This window comes from Aotus nancymaae, unplaced genomic scaffold (genome assembly GCF_030222135.1).
Source record: "Aotus nancymaae isolate 86718 unplaced genomic scaffold, 86718_ANA_hifiasm-v0.15.2.pri h1tg000003l, whole genome shotgun sequence".
Taxonomy (NCBI): domain Eukaryota; kingdom Metazoa; phylum Chordata; class Mammalia; order Primates; family Aotidae; genus Aotus; species Aotus nancymaae.
This window is the reverse complement of record NW_026988414.1, coordinates 8908693-8926169: the sequence shown is the minus strand read 5'-3', so window position 1 is coordinate 8926169 and position 17477 is coordinate 8908693. Positions and strand designations below refer to the sequence as shown.

Here is a 17477-nt window from a genome sequence, read left to right as displayed (position 1 = left end):
CCCCTCTTCTAACTCTTCAGTTCTCTGTTCAGCTTATTCCTCACTAACACTCTACCCTCTTGGTTACGGGCTCACTCTCATGACTTCACTGACTTCATCATTTTATCTCATACAACCTGCCCCTAAACCAGAGGCTTTTCTCTGGTTGCTCAGTTTGTAGTTTTGCTAGCTCTACACCATCTCCCTGAGTGATCCCTTTACCCCCAAAGCTTCAGCTATCACCACTGTACAGATGTTCCCAAATCTATATTAACTTAACTCAAGGTCTAAATATCCAGGGGACAATTAGTCTCCCTGTAAATGTCTGTCAAGTATATCAAATGTATGGGTTTAAAAACAAGAGTTCATTTAAAAACATGGTTTATTCTGAAAAATTTCAAACATATACATTAATTAGTATAATGATTAGTCTAATTGATAAGTACAGTTAATAACTCCCACCCTAATTCAGTATTTAACAACATATTGTCACAGTTGCTTCATCTGTCTCTTTTTTTCCTTTTCCCTGAAGTACTTTAAAACAAATCTGAGACATCTAGATCCTACATCTCTAAAAAATAAGATTATTATCCATCTTTAACAATTAGTAGCTACTCTATATTCAAATATCCTTAAGTTTCTTTATACAGTTGGTTAGAATCAAGATCCAACAAGACCCACATTACATTAAGTTGTATCTTTTTAAATTAAACATAGTCCTCCTTTTCACCCATACCATTTTCCTGCTGGAGACAGTTATTTCTGTTAGTTTTCAGTCCTGTCTTTGTCTAGGTTGAGTTAGATATGACTGATGTCTCTCTTAGTTTCATTCTCTCTTCACTGCCCTAGTACAAGCCAGTATCTTACGTTGCTGGCACTTTTACAAAAGCTGCTCTGCCTTTGGGTTCTAGCCTGTTTATTCTTTGCTCCTTGCTTAATGCAGAATTAGATCATTTTGGTGGCCTTCACAGAAGTCTTTATAACTGCTACTTTATAACCCATGGAATTAAATGAAAACTCCTTAGTTCATGCCCCTAGATTCCTTAGCTTAGTGTTGAAGATATTTTATAATATATCGACTTACCTCTTATTGCTGCTTCTCCAAATATTTTATGCATTAAGTACATTGAACTTCTTACTGTGCTCCGGTTGATTCACTTGTCTGACTTCCCCACTGAACTGTGATGTCTTCAAGGGTAGGGGTCATTTCTTAGATATGGTAGCATCTGTAGCACTTGCACAGTGCTTGGTCTACAGTAGGTGTTCATTAAGTATTGATGAATTAGTGAAATGTCTTTTCTTCCCCAGATTTCATTACAGCCAACATGAAACTTACATTCCAAACACTTTCCAAGTGTATATTTCACACCTATATGATTCCTTTCGTATCTTCCATCAGCCTTAAAAATATGCTCCCCTCCATTTTCTACCTATAGAAATTCACTGCATTTTGATCATTATTAATATATAATTAGTGAAGCTCTTTGCTGAGCATGTTAAATGAGAGGACTTACAATCAACTCTGTGATATTATTACTAGGCTTGTTCTCATATTACAAATAAAGTAAGTTACGTGCTCAAGATCCTTATCTAGGCCAGGCGCAGTGGCTCATGCCTGTAATCCCAGCACTTTGAGAGGCCGAGGTGGGTAGATGACTTGGGGTAAGGAGTTAAGAGACCAGCCTGGCCAACATGGTGAAACCCCATCTCTACTAAAAATACAAAATTTAGCTGGGTGTGGTGGTGGGGGCCTGTAATCCCAGCTACTTGGGAGGCTGAGGCAGGAGAATCGCTTAAACGTGAGAAGCAGAGGTTGCAGTGATCTGAGATCATGCTACTGCACACCAGCTCAGGTGACAGAGTGAGATTCCGTCTCACAAAAAAAAAAAAGACATTAGCAATTTAGACATTAGCAGTTGTGGGATTTTAGCCTGACTCTGACTTAACTCTAAAGCCTCTTTGTTTTGTAACTGATAAACTATTGATGGATATCTTCAAAGACATTGCCTGTTTTCCAAAGAGCTGTGTTAGCATATATTACTACTCATTTTTAACACAATGTTAATACTGGCATTAACGTTTGTTAATTGTTACTAATTTGGTAGAAAAGTGGTGCATTGTTGTATTATAAACTGATCATTTCTAAAGCCCTCTTTGCACATCTTGTCTCTGGAAAAGTATGTATGTTTCTCATTGTGTAGCCTTCTTATGAGATAAGCTGTGATGAAATGGGCATGGTATAATAAGATTACATTGAATTCTATGCAAGTTTATGAATATATGATCATAATATATGTATGTTTTAAAGCTATAGTTTCACCAAAAACTAGTGATAAAACTTGGTTGCATATTAACTTGAATAGCATCTGATATGTATTGGCATCATATTTTGCTAACAGATATATATTCTAAACATACCCAATTCTAAGTTGCTTTCTTGAGACACAGAGGAACCTTGGCACAAAAAATAAGTGGAAAACAAAGGGAATTTCATAAGAAATAAATTTGTCAAACAAGGAATAGCATCTTCAAGCTATAAGAATTTCCCTTTCTACCACATTTACATGAGAACTACAAATATTAGTCATAAAAGCAGAACTCTGAAAAAGAACTAAAAAACCAAAGAGTAAACCATAAAGAATGTTAGATGTCAATATTCTATTCAAAGTCATGTTCAGAGGAGATGGGTAGTAATCATTTGCTGCCAAGAAAAATAAAAGTAAGAATTCCAGAGGAACCCACAGATGGTTTGAGAGTCATCTCGCTTATCAGAAAAGTTATTGCTGGTATTGTGGAAAGAATTATATTTTGGTGTCTTTGCCAAAAGAGCTTTTCCCAGAAAGAAAAATGAGTAAAATTGACAATGTTTAGTGAGTGCATGCTGTATATGAGTTGCTGGCTAGATTGAATGGGACATCACCCTGTCCCTCACAAAGCCTACCATCTGGTAGGGAAGATGGACATTTAAAATGCAATGAGGGGCCAGGCTTGGTGCCTCACGCCTGTAATTCTAGCTCTTTGAGAGTCTGAGGCAGGAGGATCACTTGAGTTCAGGAGTTTGAGACCAGCCTGGGCAACATGGTGAGACCCTATCTCTATTAAACAAAATAAAGTGCAGTGTGGGCCAGGCACATTGGCTCACACCTGTAATCCCAGCACTTTGGGATGCCAAGGCAGGAGAATAGCCTGAACCTAGGGATTAGAGACTAGCCTGAGCAACATAGTTGAGATTCCATCTCTATAAAAAAATTTTTGAAAATTAGCCAGGCATGGTGGTGCATGCCTGTGGTCCCAGCTACTCAGGAGGCCGATGGGGCAGGATCCCTTGAGCCCAGGAGATTAAGGCTGCAGTGAGCTTTGATTGTACCACTGTACTCCAGCCTGAGCAACAGAACAAGACCCTGTCTCTTAAATAAAATGCAGTGTGGCAATAATACAATAATAACCATGCATGTGTAGCAGATGCCATAGAGGCAGAGAAGAGAGGGACTCATTCTGGGGGAATTGATATAAGTTTGGTGACTAAGGAAGAGTGCATTTTTCAGGCAGAGAGCGGGAAAGGACATACAAGTAGAGGGAACAGCTTGAACAGCAACAAGGAAATACGAAAACTTTTTTTAGTGCAGGAGTGGTTTTTGCTTAATCTTCCCTTCTCCTTTGTCACAGGAGTTGGAATGGTGATAGCTGAATTCATTTTAGGGTTGGAGAGAAGTATTGACATCATTTATTGTCTGTCAAAATGCTGCTCTAGGGTGGGTAGCATTCTCCAGGGTTCCATATTCAAGTGCCTACATTTATTCACATTTCCTGTATGTGTGTGTGTGTGTTTTTTTTTTTTTTCCAGGCTTATTCTGTGTATGACGAAGAGATTGGCTATTGCCAGGGCCAGTCATTTCTTGCTGCTGTGCTCCTTCTCCATGTGAGTAATTAGGTCTCTCTTACGACTTAACACAGCCTGCCTCAGCTTATGCTAACCTTAGGCTTGAGCATGGTTTTATATTGGGTTTGGACAGACTCTTAGGCATGAATTTTAACTCCTATAGCTAAATTTTCCTTAAATTAACTTAATGTTGTTGTAGAGGAGATATATGATGAAAATAAATGGCAGTGTTGAAAACTAATACAAGGGTAGACTTCCTTTTTATTAGTAGGATGATGGGATAGACTGATGTTGGTTGAACCCTTGGGGACGTTTTATCTTCTCTAAAGTGGCCACTGTCATTAATATTTGTTTTGATATTTATGTATTGGGGTAGGAGGAAGGCAGAAAGTTTGGCTTTCTTTTAGTGCCATTTTATTCTTTCACTCAGCAAACACCTTTCCCCTCCACCTTTTTTATTTTCTTTCAACTCCACAGAAAACTCTAAACAGTGTTAAGATGAATAGCCTTTATCTAATTTACCAATTAATATTTTTCCACACTGCTTTTTTTATTTTTCTCCTTCTACATTTCTCTTTTTCTCTCTTCTCCATACACGCACACAAACACATTATTTCCTTTTTTACTTAAAAAAAATTTTTTTAAGTAAATAACAATTAGACTGCTAAATACTTGATCCTACGTATGCTTTCTGGGAGCAATGGAATTATGTATCATAACCATAATATAATACCATGATCACATCCAAGAAATTTCACATTGATAAAGTAATGTCTAATACACAATACACATTCAATTTTCTCCCAATTGTCTACTCCAGAGAGTCTAGCTTTTTTTTTCTAATCAAGATCTAATGAAGATTCAGATATTGAATTATTTCTCTTTATTCTTTTAATCTACATTACTCCTTTGCTGTTTTTGTTTCATGCCGTTGATAGTTTTGAAAAATTCAGACAATGTCATATTAAATGCCCCACATTCTGGATTTGTCTCATTTTCTTATGATTCAGTTTAAAATGCTTGGCAAGAATAACATACTGGGGATGTCAGCAAAGAGTTTTGAGTACCTGTTATGAACTGAAGATCAGAGGTAAAGGCATGGTCTCAATCTTCATGGATACAGAGCTGGTGAATCCGACTAGCTGTAAACAATCACACAAGCATATAATTTGTTACTTTCAGTGGTGCTATGAAGGTATAATAAAAAGGTTGGTGTAAGATTGTAACAAGGGAGTCTTATTTAGATTAAAGACTTCTCAGGGGAAGTGACTGTTAAGGGGCAACCTGGAAAATGGTAAGGGATATCATTTTCTTTTATACTTTTCTGTGGTGTTTAACTTTTATAAATGTTGTTACGAAAATAATAGATCTGTTTGAAAAGCAAGGGAGAAGAGAGTAGAGTGTTAATGGCAAAGTGAATAGTACAGTATATAGAAGTCTTAAATTGGAGAAACACTTGCATGGGCAGAACTGAAAGGAAGACAGTGTGACTGGAGTATCCTGAGTGATTAGGAGTAGAGGAGAGACGTAGGGAGAGCTTTGGAGCCAGTTAAGGAGTCTGAATATTGCTTCTCTGAGGGTATTAAGCCATTTTATGTAGATTGCAGTACAAGTTTGAGTATCCCTTATCTGAAATGCTTGGGACTGAAAGTGTTGCGGATTTTGGATTTTTGAATATTTGCGTTATACTGGCTGAGTATCCCAAATCCAAAAATCCAAAGTGTTCCAATGAGCATTTAAATACTTTTAGCATCATATCAGTGCTTAGAAAGTTTCAGATTTTGGAGCATTTTGTATTTTCAGGTATGGGTTGGTCAACCTGTACAAGTAAAACAAAAATACTTTGGTTTTTCTTATCTGAACCCAGCTTGTCGCTATTGGTAGTCATGTAAAAATATGATAAAGCTCTGACATGAGTAAAGAGTTTGAGTTTCTATTTTGTTTTGTTGTTTTAATGAGACTTTATATCTCAAAGTCCCACAAGCCTGGGTGGTTTATCTTCATTCTCACCTTCAGTTCAGGGACATTTATGCCCTGAAAATGGGTTTCCCAATCAGACCCTCCATGTCTTGTTTTGAACTCTTGGCTTGCTATAGTGTTATAAATGTTTGTTCTAGAGTGAGAGGAGATGGGCTGCCTGCCATCAGAATCACCGCTATGGGTTGGCCACATCTCCTTGCATGTGGCAAAGTGAAGTTGCCTTCCATGACAAAGACTTCATAGATCTGGGCTCTTTCCCCAAATACTCCTAACTTTCCAGTAATGATCTGCTGTGCTTTTCTCACTTATTACTTAATCTGAGTTGCTCTTTAGTTCTGCTTTATTCTCAGTGATTTCTGTGCTCAGCCCGCCTCCATCATCTTGTTCCACAGAAGCCTGCCCACCTTCTTGACTTTTTTGAAGGCTTGCTACATTCACACCAATCCTTAAATAACATTTACAGTGCTTCTTTTTTGAAAATATCTTGCCAGGTTCTCAGGGAAATAGTTTTCCATAAAACTGTGGAAAATGTAGGTATTATTATAAATGAATAGCAATGTAAATAGAAGTGAAGGAGGATTTTGTAGTACTTTAAGCATTACTAAAAGGCTTAGAATGTGTAAGGTTCTTCTATAATAAACTATGTTTCTAACAGTGAGAAAGAAAAACAATTTTGCTAGAATGAAATAGTAGCTAAGGAAGGAAAAATAGTTAAACAGAGGTCCCAGGATTTGGGAAAGATGACACCTACATTGTGTATCAGCCTATTTCTGCTCAGTTCAAATTCTGCCCTCCCTACAAAGTCTGTTTCTGACTGCCTTAGGCAGACACAGGCCTTCCTCTTCTTTTATTATCACTGATAATACCTAATTCCTGTTACCGTTATTTTAATACTGGTTGTGTGGGAGACTCCTTGAGGACAAGAACCATGCTGACAAAGAGTAGTCATTAACTATTCCTTGTCTAAGTGAATAAATGTTTTAAACACAACCTTAGGTCTGAGTTTCTGCATAGCACTAAATTTTCTGGTAATACAGTAGAAAGCTGGATTTAATTTACTGAGAAAACTTTTGTGTGTTTGTGATTCCCCACTACCCCCCTACCCAGCCAACCACTTGCCTATGTGTTACAGATGCCTGAAGAACAGGCATTCAGTGTCCTGGTCAAGATCATGTTTGACTATGGGCTCAGAGAACTTTTCAAGCAAAACTTTGAAGATTTGCATTGCAAATTTTACCAGTTGGAGCGCCTCATGCAGGTAAAAAGAGAAATCAGCTTGTATTTGATAAAAAGAGTACAGGACTAAGGAGCACCAAATTGAGGAAATGGTGTCAGGAAGCAGTGGTAATTGCCTTAGTCATCCCTGGATAAGGATGGGTTTTATTTTTATTATTTCTCACTATGTGATCACGATGCAAAGCTTAACAAAGTGTTAAACTTTCACACCTGATGGATGTGAGCTGATAAACACTGAAAAGATCAGATCACTTTGTAGGGGCCTTTTCCACAGCTAACTCAGTCAAGAAGTACTCCCCAAGGCTCTGAAGCTGACTGGTTAGGAATCTCATAACAAAAGTGAAACAAACTTTCCCAAATGTTTTATAGCTTGGAAAGAAAAACTGACTTTCCAAATACTTGTCACCATTTTGGGGATTCCTGTTTCTTTAGAACTAGTTTGTGGTCTGGAAAAAAGAGTTGAGTGCCAGCTTAATACCAGATGATAAGTGTTCTGAGCACTTTGGAGATTTTTAGAAAAACACAAGTATTTTACTTTTTTGGCCTATTCCTGGTAGATTTATGAGCTTCCTTAGTAGGAATTGAACAGATGCATATGTGCCCAAAACTAATTAGTTTACTGTTTCAGGAATACATTCCTGACCTATACAACCACTTCCTGGATATAAGCCTTGAAGCGCATATGTATGCCTCCCAGTGGTTTCTTACTCTTTTCACTGCAAAATTCCCTCTCTACATGGTCTTCCATATCATCGACCTGCTTTTATGTGAGGTATGTATCAGAGGCCACAGCACGTTGGCTTGGTTTACAGTGTATTTAAAGAGAATAAATTCTGTTCTGAGTGTCAGTTCTGTCAAAACCGAATTGGTCTCTTCAGTTATTTTATTTTAGTGCTAAGAAATCTAGGTTTAAGTGACTTTTCCTTGGACTAAAGCTAATGATCATATTTGTTAAAGGTATACTCTGATATGAAAAGATATACTGAATTAAACATTTGTATTAGTTCATATTAGTTTGGCTATATTGAATGAAAAAACTCAAAATAACAGTGATCTTAAAAAATAGCTTTTTTCTCTCTTGTGAAAAACGTCAGAATGTTGGCAGTAACGTTTCTTCCCTACACTCTGGCTGTTAGCCGTACGGAGGAGTAGAACACCAACCATTATGTCTATATTCATGCCAGGAGGATTAGAGGATGGAAGACGGTGCATCCTCTAGTTTTCTTCTTCTTCTTTTTCTTTTTTTGAGACGGAGTTTTGCTCTTGTTGCCCAGGCTGGAGTGCAATGTCACAATCTCAGCTCACCGCAACCTTCACCTCCTGGGTTCAAGTGATTCTCATGTCTCAGCCTCCTGAGTAACTGGGATTACAGGCATCTACCACCACACCTGGGTAATTTTGTATTTTCTTTTTTTAAAGAGACGGGGTCTCGCTGTGTTGCCCAGGCTGGAGTGCAGTGGCTATTCACAGGCGTGATCCCACTACTGATCAGCACAGGAGTTTTGACCTGCTCCGTTTCCAACCTGGGCCGGTTCACCCCTCCTTAGGCAACCTGGTGGTCCCCCACTCCTGGGAGGTCACCATATTGATGTCGAACTTAGTGCGGACACCTGATCGGCATAGCGCACTACAGCCCAGAACTCCTGGGCTAAAGGGATCCTCCCACCTCAGCCTCCCAAGTAGCTGGGACTACAGGCACGCACCACCGCGCCTGGCTAATTTTGTATTTTTTACTAGAGACAGGATTCCTCCATGTTGACCAGGCTGGTCTCGAACTCCCAACCTCAGGTGATCTGCTTGCCTCGGCCTCCCAAAGTGCTGGGATTACAGGCGTGAGCCACTGCACCCAGCCCATCCTCTATTTTTAAAAGAGACTTCCTGGAAGTTCCATCCAGTATTTCCACTTTATGGTCCGAACTTATTTACGTGACCATACCTAGCTGCAGGAGAGATTTTTTAAAAAAATAAGCTGAGCAGGAATTTGCTAAAAATTAGGAGATTTATTACTAAAAAGAAGATAGATATTAGAGTAAATAACAATCTTTGCCATGACATAATTTTGGATTTTGTGTGGTGTATTTGTTTAAGACAAACATAACTAATTATAAAAATAATACATATTTATAGAAAAGTAAAAATAAGTAAATAATTAAGTAAATAAGTAAAAATAATTAAGAATACTTCAAATCCCACTGTCTAGAGGTTAGCTACTTTTAACAGCTTGGTTAAAAGTAGTATCCTTTCAGCCTTTTTTTGGTGTTCATATATGTGTATATGTACTTTTTTTTTTGGTATATATAATTTCTATATGGAATCCTAATATATTATATATATTATGGTTCTGTATGTGTATATTTAAAAATATGATTGTTATTTATACTCTTTGGTATCCTCTTTTTAAATTTCATATACTTGAACATACACATCTGTACTATCCTTTTTAATTATGCTATATTCAAAACATACAAAAATTCATAAAGAATTTGTATCTACCACTCAGCTTGAAATATCCTAAGAAACAGAAGAAATAAATATTACCAAACATGCCATTTTTCTTAGTTGTTGCCAAGTATCCAATTATTTGGATGTGCCATACTTTATGTCACCAATTTATAATCACAAACCTTTAAATTGTATCTAGTTTTTCACTAGTATATATAACTGTCTGTTAAGTAGTTACTAAGGCTCCGGTGGCATGCTAAATAATTTATGTAAACTTTTTAGCTAATTATCTCAGAAAACCCTTAGGAGAGTATTAGTTATGGAAACTGAGGCCCAGGAGCTTAAGCAGTTTAACATGATCAACAAATGTTAGTGCTTCCCTTCCTTTGTTCTTAGCCCCAGGATTTGCAGAATGGAAGAAGCCCTGAGCAGATTCAGTTCTGGAATATAGGACTTATCGACAGAGTGGTTGCTGTACATGGATTGGGACAGCACAAGATAAGGGAAAAATCCTCCAAGAGTTATTTCCTGATAGATCCTAACTTTATGACTGCTTTTGGTTTAGAAGCATGGAATACTTTGCAAAAGCATTTCTTATGACTGAATATGAGAATAGGGCAAGAAAAGCTCTTCTCTCAGAAAAATGGGAAACTGGGTCTTTAAGCAGCTTTTCAATGGTCCTGTAGTTTTTATTTTTCAAGGTAGTTTTGAGATAATATGTTTCCTTCCTTACTTAAGTTTTCACAATTTCTTTAAAAATGTGGGGTATTCTGAGGACAGATAGCATAATAGTCCAGATGTAAACACTGACAGTGTTCTTTTTGTCTGTTCTCTTTCAGGGAATAAGTGTTATTTTTAATGTCGCCCTTGGATTATTAAAGGTACTTATTTATAAGCCGAGTTATCTGTCATTCCCTGTTTAGCCCTTGCAGTACATTGATCGTAATCTCGTTCTAAGTAGTCACTGTGCACTGGCATTACCCTGACAGTGGATGTATGCAAGTGGCTCTGACAAAAGCTAAGAAATGTCTTCTGGGGACTGTAAAAGTGCTGGGAATATTAAAAAGTTTCTTGTACATCCTTATAACAACACGTTTTTTCTATATGTGTTTGTATTTTCTTACTTCAAGACTTCGAAAGATGACCTGCTGTTGACAGACTTTGAAGGTGCCTTGAAGTTCTTTAGGGTTCAGCTTCCTAAGAGATACCGCTCAGAAGAAAATGCAAAAAAACTAATGGAATTAGCTTGCAACATGAAGGTAAAATAATTTTGCATTAGTTAAGATTTTGTTTTTCAGTTAGTATCTCACTATTCCTGATCAAGCTGTTAACATTTATAATACATAAATAATAATATTAATGATGATGTTTTCTTCTGTATTGTATAACTCTTAACCTTTTTTCCCCAAAATACTTTCCTATATGTTACAATCCCATGAATGAAATCTCATTGCCCCCTCAACCCCAAACTGTAGGAAGAGTATTAATATCCCTGTTTTGAAGACAAACCAAAACAAAAAGAGGTTGTAGTTCCCTAGTCATACACCTAGTTAGTGGCAGAATTCAGGTTTCATGATTTCTTCTGTGCTGGCTTTTTTTGGGGAGGGTGGTGGACAGGGTTTTGCTCTGTCACCCAGGCTAGAGTGCCGTGGTGCAATCATAGTTCATTGCAGCCTTGACCTCCCAAGGCTCAAGAAGTCCTCCTACCTCAGCCTCTGAGTAGCTGGGACTACAGCATCACTACACCCAGCTAATTTTTTCCTTTTTTTTTTTTTTGAGATTTGGGTTCTTACTGTGTTGCTCAGGCTAGTCTCAAACTCCTAGGCTCAAGTGATCCTCCCACCTTGGCCTCCCAAAGTGCTGGAATTATAGGAGTGAGTCACCACACCTGGCCTTAACTTTCAACAGTTGTTATGGTCAGAAGTTCCCTACAGTGAAGCTATTAATACATGAAGAAAACTCAATTTTATCACTTCAAATGGTATTTGTGATTTGCACAATTTTTAAAGTAAAAAGATACAGGATTTTCTTGTGTTCATGTTACCATAACACTGTATTTTACTTTATTTTCTGTGGGCTTTTTTTGAGACAGGGTCTTAGTCTTGTCACCCAGGCTGGAGTGCAGTGGTGCAGTCACAGCTCACTGTAGATTCAACCTCCCTGGGCTCACTTATTTAGGGCTTAGTTTCCACATCTGTAAAATAATGTTGTACTTCTCATGCTGACTGTGTGTCATACTGAACTAACTCAGATTACCCTTCTTTTTTTTTTTTTTAAGACGGAGTCTCACTCTGTTGCCCAGACTGGAGTGCAGTAGTGGCACAATCTTGGGTCACTGCAACCTCCTCCTCCCTGGTGCAAGTGATTCTCCTACCTCGGCCTCCCAGGAAACTGGGACTACAGGCACGTGCCACCACGCCCAGCTAATGTTTTGTATTTTTTTTTTTTTTTTTTTTTTTGTGGAGACAGGGTTTCACCATTTTAGCCAGGATGGTCTCAATCTCCTGACCTCATAAACCTGTCTTGGCCTTCCAAAGTGCTGGGATTATAGGCATGAGCCACTGTGCCCAGCCTGGTCTTCTTTTAACACATACAGAGGCTAAATAAAATATATTCCAAGAAATGTTTACACAACTGGAAGAACTTGAAATGAAAAAGGGAAATGCACAGGTATTTAAAACAAAGTAGCTCAACTAGTTTGTGTAAACTGAAAGAACACATCTCAGGCGAGTGTGGAACCATGTGTAGGTATTAGGGGTTTAATGCTCACACAGACATAGTGCATATGATTTGGGGCCTTTAGGAAGCAGTTGGAAAGTCAGGCCTTTGGATAAAGTTAGGACCTTGGAATGGCTCCCCTGTCTGTTAAAGGAAGAAATACAAAAACTCTACCTATTTGCTTGAGAAACACTAGAAATCATAATATAAAATGAATGGTAGATTTGGGGGGAAAAACGGAAATAGAACTTTTAGGAATTAAAATAATCATCACAGTTTCCATTCCAGTTAAAATGTTACATACTTCACAGGTACTATGGCTAACAGTTAATGATAATTTACCATGTGCTGTGTACTATGGTTAAAGTGCTTTTATATGTGGGAATTAGCTCCAGTACCATATGTACAGTGTTTAATATAGTGCCTGGTAGTAAGAGTTCAAGAAATGATGGCTACCACTATAATTATTTCCTCCCTGATTGTTAAGTAGATAACAAACATTCTGCAGTAATATTTTCAAAGAGAATAGGTTTGCACAGAGCATAGAACCAAGTGAGTTCTGAGATAATCTTTGAGTCAGTCTTCCCTCCTCAACCTGGTTCAACATACAAGAAAGAGGATGCTGCCTCTTGTTTGCTCATGATTTCTTTCCTACCAGAATCTACTCCTTTCTTAGTATCCCCATTTCAATTGGGGTACCTGGTTACTCAGGCCAAAAACGTTGCTGTCCTCTTGACTCTTTCTCACATTCCACATCTATGCCTGTCGTCAGAATGTATCCTGACTCTGATCACCACCACCTTCATTATTAACATCCTAATCTAACCATCATCATTCTCTCCTGTTCCCACAGCGGGCCCCCTCCCTGGCTGTTCTCTATCCCATCTCTCCTTTGCTGAAAACTCACATTTCTACCACCCGGAGGCATCCCACATTCAATTTTGTTGCTTTTCTTTCCAAATGTTTTTTATGCCTTCTTAAATAATTGAGTTCATATAGTCAATATTATTTTTCTTCCTTTTTCATGCAATTATGGGATTTTCCTCACTGAGATATTATGTGTAAATAATTGGTTGTAAATGGTTATGTAATTCCTCTGCTTGAATTTGCCCCACGATGCCACAGTTTATTTAACTGTGCCCCTCTTGGTTTTTTTTGTTTTAGTTTTTGTTGGGTTTTTTGTTTTGTTTGTTTGTTTGTTCGTTTGTTTTTGAGTCAGGGTCTCGCTGTGTCACTCAGGCTGGAGTGCAGTGGCGTGATCTCGGCTCACTGCAACCTCCGCCTTCAGGGTTCAAGCAGTTCTCCTGTTTTAGCCTCCCAAGTAACTGGTGTTACAGGCGCGCAACCACACCCAGCTACTTTTTTGTATTTTTAGTAGAGACAGGATTCTCACCATGTTGGCTAGGCTGGTCTCAAATTCCTGACCTCAAGTAATCCACCCACCTTGGCCTCCCGGAGTGCTGGGATTACAGGCGTCAGCCACCATGACTGGCCCGCCATTCTTGTTTAAATTTTTGTCATTGTGATGTGAACGGTTTTATACGTAAAGATTCACTGAATTTTAGAGTTTTTCCTTAAACTCTGATTCTGTCTCCCATTACACATTTCCCCCTTCTCTTTCCAATTCAGACACCCTGGCCTCCTTGCTGTTCTCAGATCTTGGTACTGGTTAGTCTCTCTACTGTAATGTTCTGCTGAATGTCTGCATGGCCTCACTGTCACCTCATCCAGTCTTCAGCTCATGTATCCATGCCTTCTCAAATAGCAGCATCTAAAGCAGCAGCTCCCCCAACCTTTTATGCCCTTATTTCCTTACCTTATCTTATTTTCCCCCACTGGAATGGAGGCTCTGCAGCAGAAGAGACAATCTCTTTGCTTTACTGCTGAATCCACAGCACCAAGAACAGGATCTGGCTTATAAATATTGTTTGAGTAAGTGAATGAATAAATACACTGTTGAGTTTCTACCACGTGTTTTACAAAGAAGAGTTAACGTGGATTTAGGCAAAGCTTAATAATAGCTTCCAGCCAGAAGTTTTACCTTTTGGATTTACATTAGCTTGAAACACTTTAATAAGATATGGATACTCTCTTTCTGTATATGGAAAGGTGAGGAAAGTCCAGATAGGTGGTATCTAATGTCTTTTTTTTCCTTGCCTATGCCATCAATGAGTTAAGTCTGACAGGGCTGCCTTCAGTGTGTCTGCACAGCACATATATTTTGTGATTAGATATGTAATTCTTTCTAGCCCTGGAGAACTTTGCACATTTGGGGTACACTTTGGATGTTCCCTCTATTTGCACATGATTTCAAGTGAGATAGTAGTTTTTCTTGAAATTGGCTCACAGTCTGAAAAGCCTACAGATTCACCAGAACATGAAAGATGGGATTTTTCTGCGAGAAGGTGAGATATGGTGTGTACAGTTTAGTTAGTGATGATTGGTTGTCTTCTGGCAGCTATACTTAATACCAAAAAATAGTAAGAGAGATACACATAGTAGTTGAACCTGTTATTGACAAAGAGGTAATTGAGTGGTAACTTGCCAGTTGAAAATTAGGAAAAGTAATTGGCAAGTGCATCATGAGCCTTGCATCTGTGGCTTGCGTGAGGTAGGAGTGCACATGATGATCAGTGGCTTGACCCCATTAGACATTGAAAGGGTGGTTCATGATACGTGGTTCCAAAAGCTTGCTCAGAAACAAGGTTTTGAACTTTTTGGTGTGGAATTTACAGAGGTAACTTTTTCCGTACAACTCACTGAAATTCCTTTCCATAATTTTTTAAATGTTTGTAAATTATGGCTTGGTTTACTCAGTTGTACAGTTGACCCTTGAACAACATGGTATGAACTGCATGGGTCCACTTTTTCAGTAAAAGTGGAGTTTTTTCAATAAAAGTTATACCAAGTATGCCTCCTGTCTCCCCTTCTACCTCTACCTCCTCCACTTCTGCCTCTGCTATCTTTGAGACAGAAAAGATAGCAGATACCCCTCTTCCTCCTCCTCCTCAGCCTACTCATCGTGAAGACAATGAGGATGAAGACTTTTATGATGATCTACTTCCACTTAATGAATAATAAATATATTTTCTCTTCCTTATGATTTTTCTTAATATTTTCTCTAGTTTGTTATAAGAATTCAGTATATAATATCTATAACATACAAAATATGTATTAATTGATTTTATGTTATCACTGTGGCTTATGGTCAATAGTAAGCCATTAGTAAATTTTGAGGGAGTCAGAAGTTACACATGGATTTTCAACTGCACAGGGGGTCAGCCTCTGATTCGTGTTGTTCAAGGGTTAACTATACTTCCTGAATAAGGTAAGAATTGGAAATACTTTGCTGCACGTGCCACTCTAGGAAACAGATAGCTACTTTTGTTGTCATTGTTGTGTTTTTTTGTTCTTTTGAGAAGGGTCTTGCTCTGTCACCCGGCTGGAATGCAGTGACACAATCATGGCTCACTGCAGCCTTGACCTCCCAGATTCAGGCAATCCTCCCATGTCACCCTCCCAAATAGCTGCGATTACAGGCATGCACCACCATTTCCTAGCTAATTTTTTTTCATTTTGTGTAGAGACAAAGTCTCACTGTGTTGTCCAGGCTGGTCTCAAACTCCTGGACTCAAGTGATCGTCCCACCTCTCCCTCCCAAAGTGCTGGGATTACAGGCATGTGCCACTACACCAGCCATTGTTGTGTTTTAATATTATGATATTGTTGTAATTTGTAGTATTGATACAGTTCTTAAAAGCCTCTTATTTCTTCCTCACAATACCTGTGAGATACGATAGGTCAAATCAAGTGACTTATCCAGGTTGTACCAGCTGTATAGTGACAGCACCCTAGTAGAACGCAGGCTCTCACTCTATGTTCCCAGTGCTTTCCAACCCATTCCACTGCCTCTTACCATTGCAAAGGTGCAAGAATTAAATTTGGTGTGGCAATATCTGAAATGGCCACAAGATGGTATATAATACCATCTTATATGTTGATCAAAAATGTCTATTTTTCTCTGTGCCTTTGAGATCTTTTTTTCTTTATAAATTTTTTTCTATCTCTGTCCTTACTTGCCTCTCTCTACTTTTGTCTTTTTCCAGGCCTTTTATTTCTCACATTCTTCCTCTTTCTTCTTAAAGTGAGGCTTACTATGGGACTGAAATATTTTACTATTTCTTGAGGAGTTTAGATCTCCTGCTCCTAATCTAAAATTTAACAGTGTTCCTCAAAATTCATTTAGCTATCGATTGAACTTCTCCCCTTTTATGGGTCAGTGACCTGATACAGAAAAATTGTTCCACTTCTGATAGAGGATCTAAAAGGAATTCCATTCTAAATAGATTATTCTAGAGGATCATTTATGATCTTGGGAGCTCCACAGCCCTTTCATACAGTTGTGCCATGCATAGTCTTTAGAGGGGAATATTGAAAGATCTTTTAAATTTTTGATTCAAGAAATATGAGAGGGAAGCTCTTGCTAAGTCTGTATAGACATTTTGAGAACAAGTCAGATATATGAGGCTAGTTTAGAAGAAGCAAGAATCATGCTCTAAGAGATGGCCCAATGAGTTTCCTAGATCAAACTTGAAGACCATTTTGCCATGGAATCCTGCCTGAGGTGAAATGGAGTTGCTGAACCATTGCTTCATTTGAATTTGTCATTTTAAACATAAAGTGAATGTGCCAGACTTCAAACTACTTGTAAGAAAAGATAATAGTACAAAAAAACAAATAGCAGTGTCTTCAAATTAATACAATTCTTAACCATTTGCTATTTGGAGAAACAGAAAACTTCAACATTCAGAAGTATTTGCCCTTGGGGGATATTTTTATTCAAGAGCTTAAAAACAACACTGGTTTGAACTTCATTCTCTGTTCAAATCATTTGTGTAGTTAGTATATTTTAGATTTAAGCTCTCTGAGATCAGCAACTTCATCAGTCTTGTTTGTTTGTTGATGGATTCACAGAATCTTACACAGTGCTCTCATACAGTGAAATAATCCTCACCGTGAGCATATGAGGTCCTTTTAGAGATGTGCATACTGAGACTTAGAGAATTGATGTAAACTCCCAAAGGATATAAAGTTAGTAACTAATGGAGTTGGGTTTAGATCCCAAGAGTTTCAGACTCTGAAGTCAATTCTTAGAGGCATTCTACTTTAATGTAGATGATGGATTGAATGAATGGGACAGAAGCCATTTGTGTGTTATCCCTGTTTGGTGATGCTAGTAATG

At 38.2% G+C, this 17477-nt stretch overlaps 1 protein-coding gene across 4 annotated transcripts in view; it reads left to right on the top strand.

Annotated features, from left to right (window-relative positions):
- RABGAP1 (RAB GTPase activating protein 1) overlaps positions 1–17477 on the top strand; it is a 174271-nt gene that overhangs the window by 133020 nt on the left and 23774 nt on the right. For all 4 annotated transcript variants that reach the window (XM_012458174.3, XM_064378169.1, XM_012458173.3 and 1 more), the window contains 5 exons: positions 3824–3898; positions 6972–7097; positions 7704–7847; positions 10357–10398; positions 10648–10776. In XM_012458174.3, the coding sequence (XP_012313597.1) occupies positions 3824–3898; positions 6972–7097; positions 7704–7847; positions 10357–10398; positions 10648–10776 (516 nt within the window). The remainder of the gene's footprint in view (positions 1–3823; positions 3899–6971; positions 7098–7703; positions 7848–10356; positions 10399–10647; positions 10777–17477) is intronic.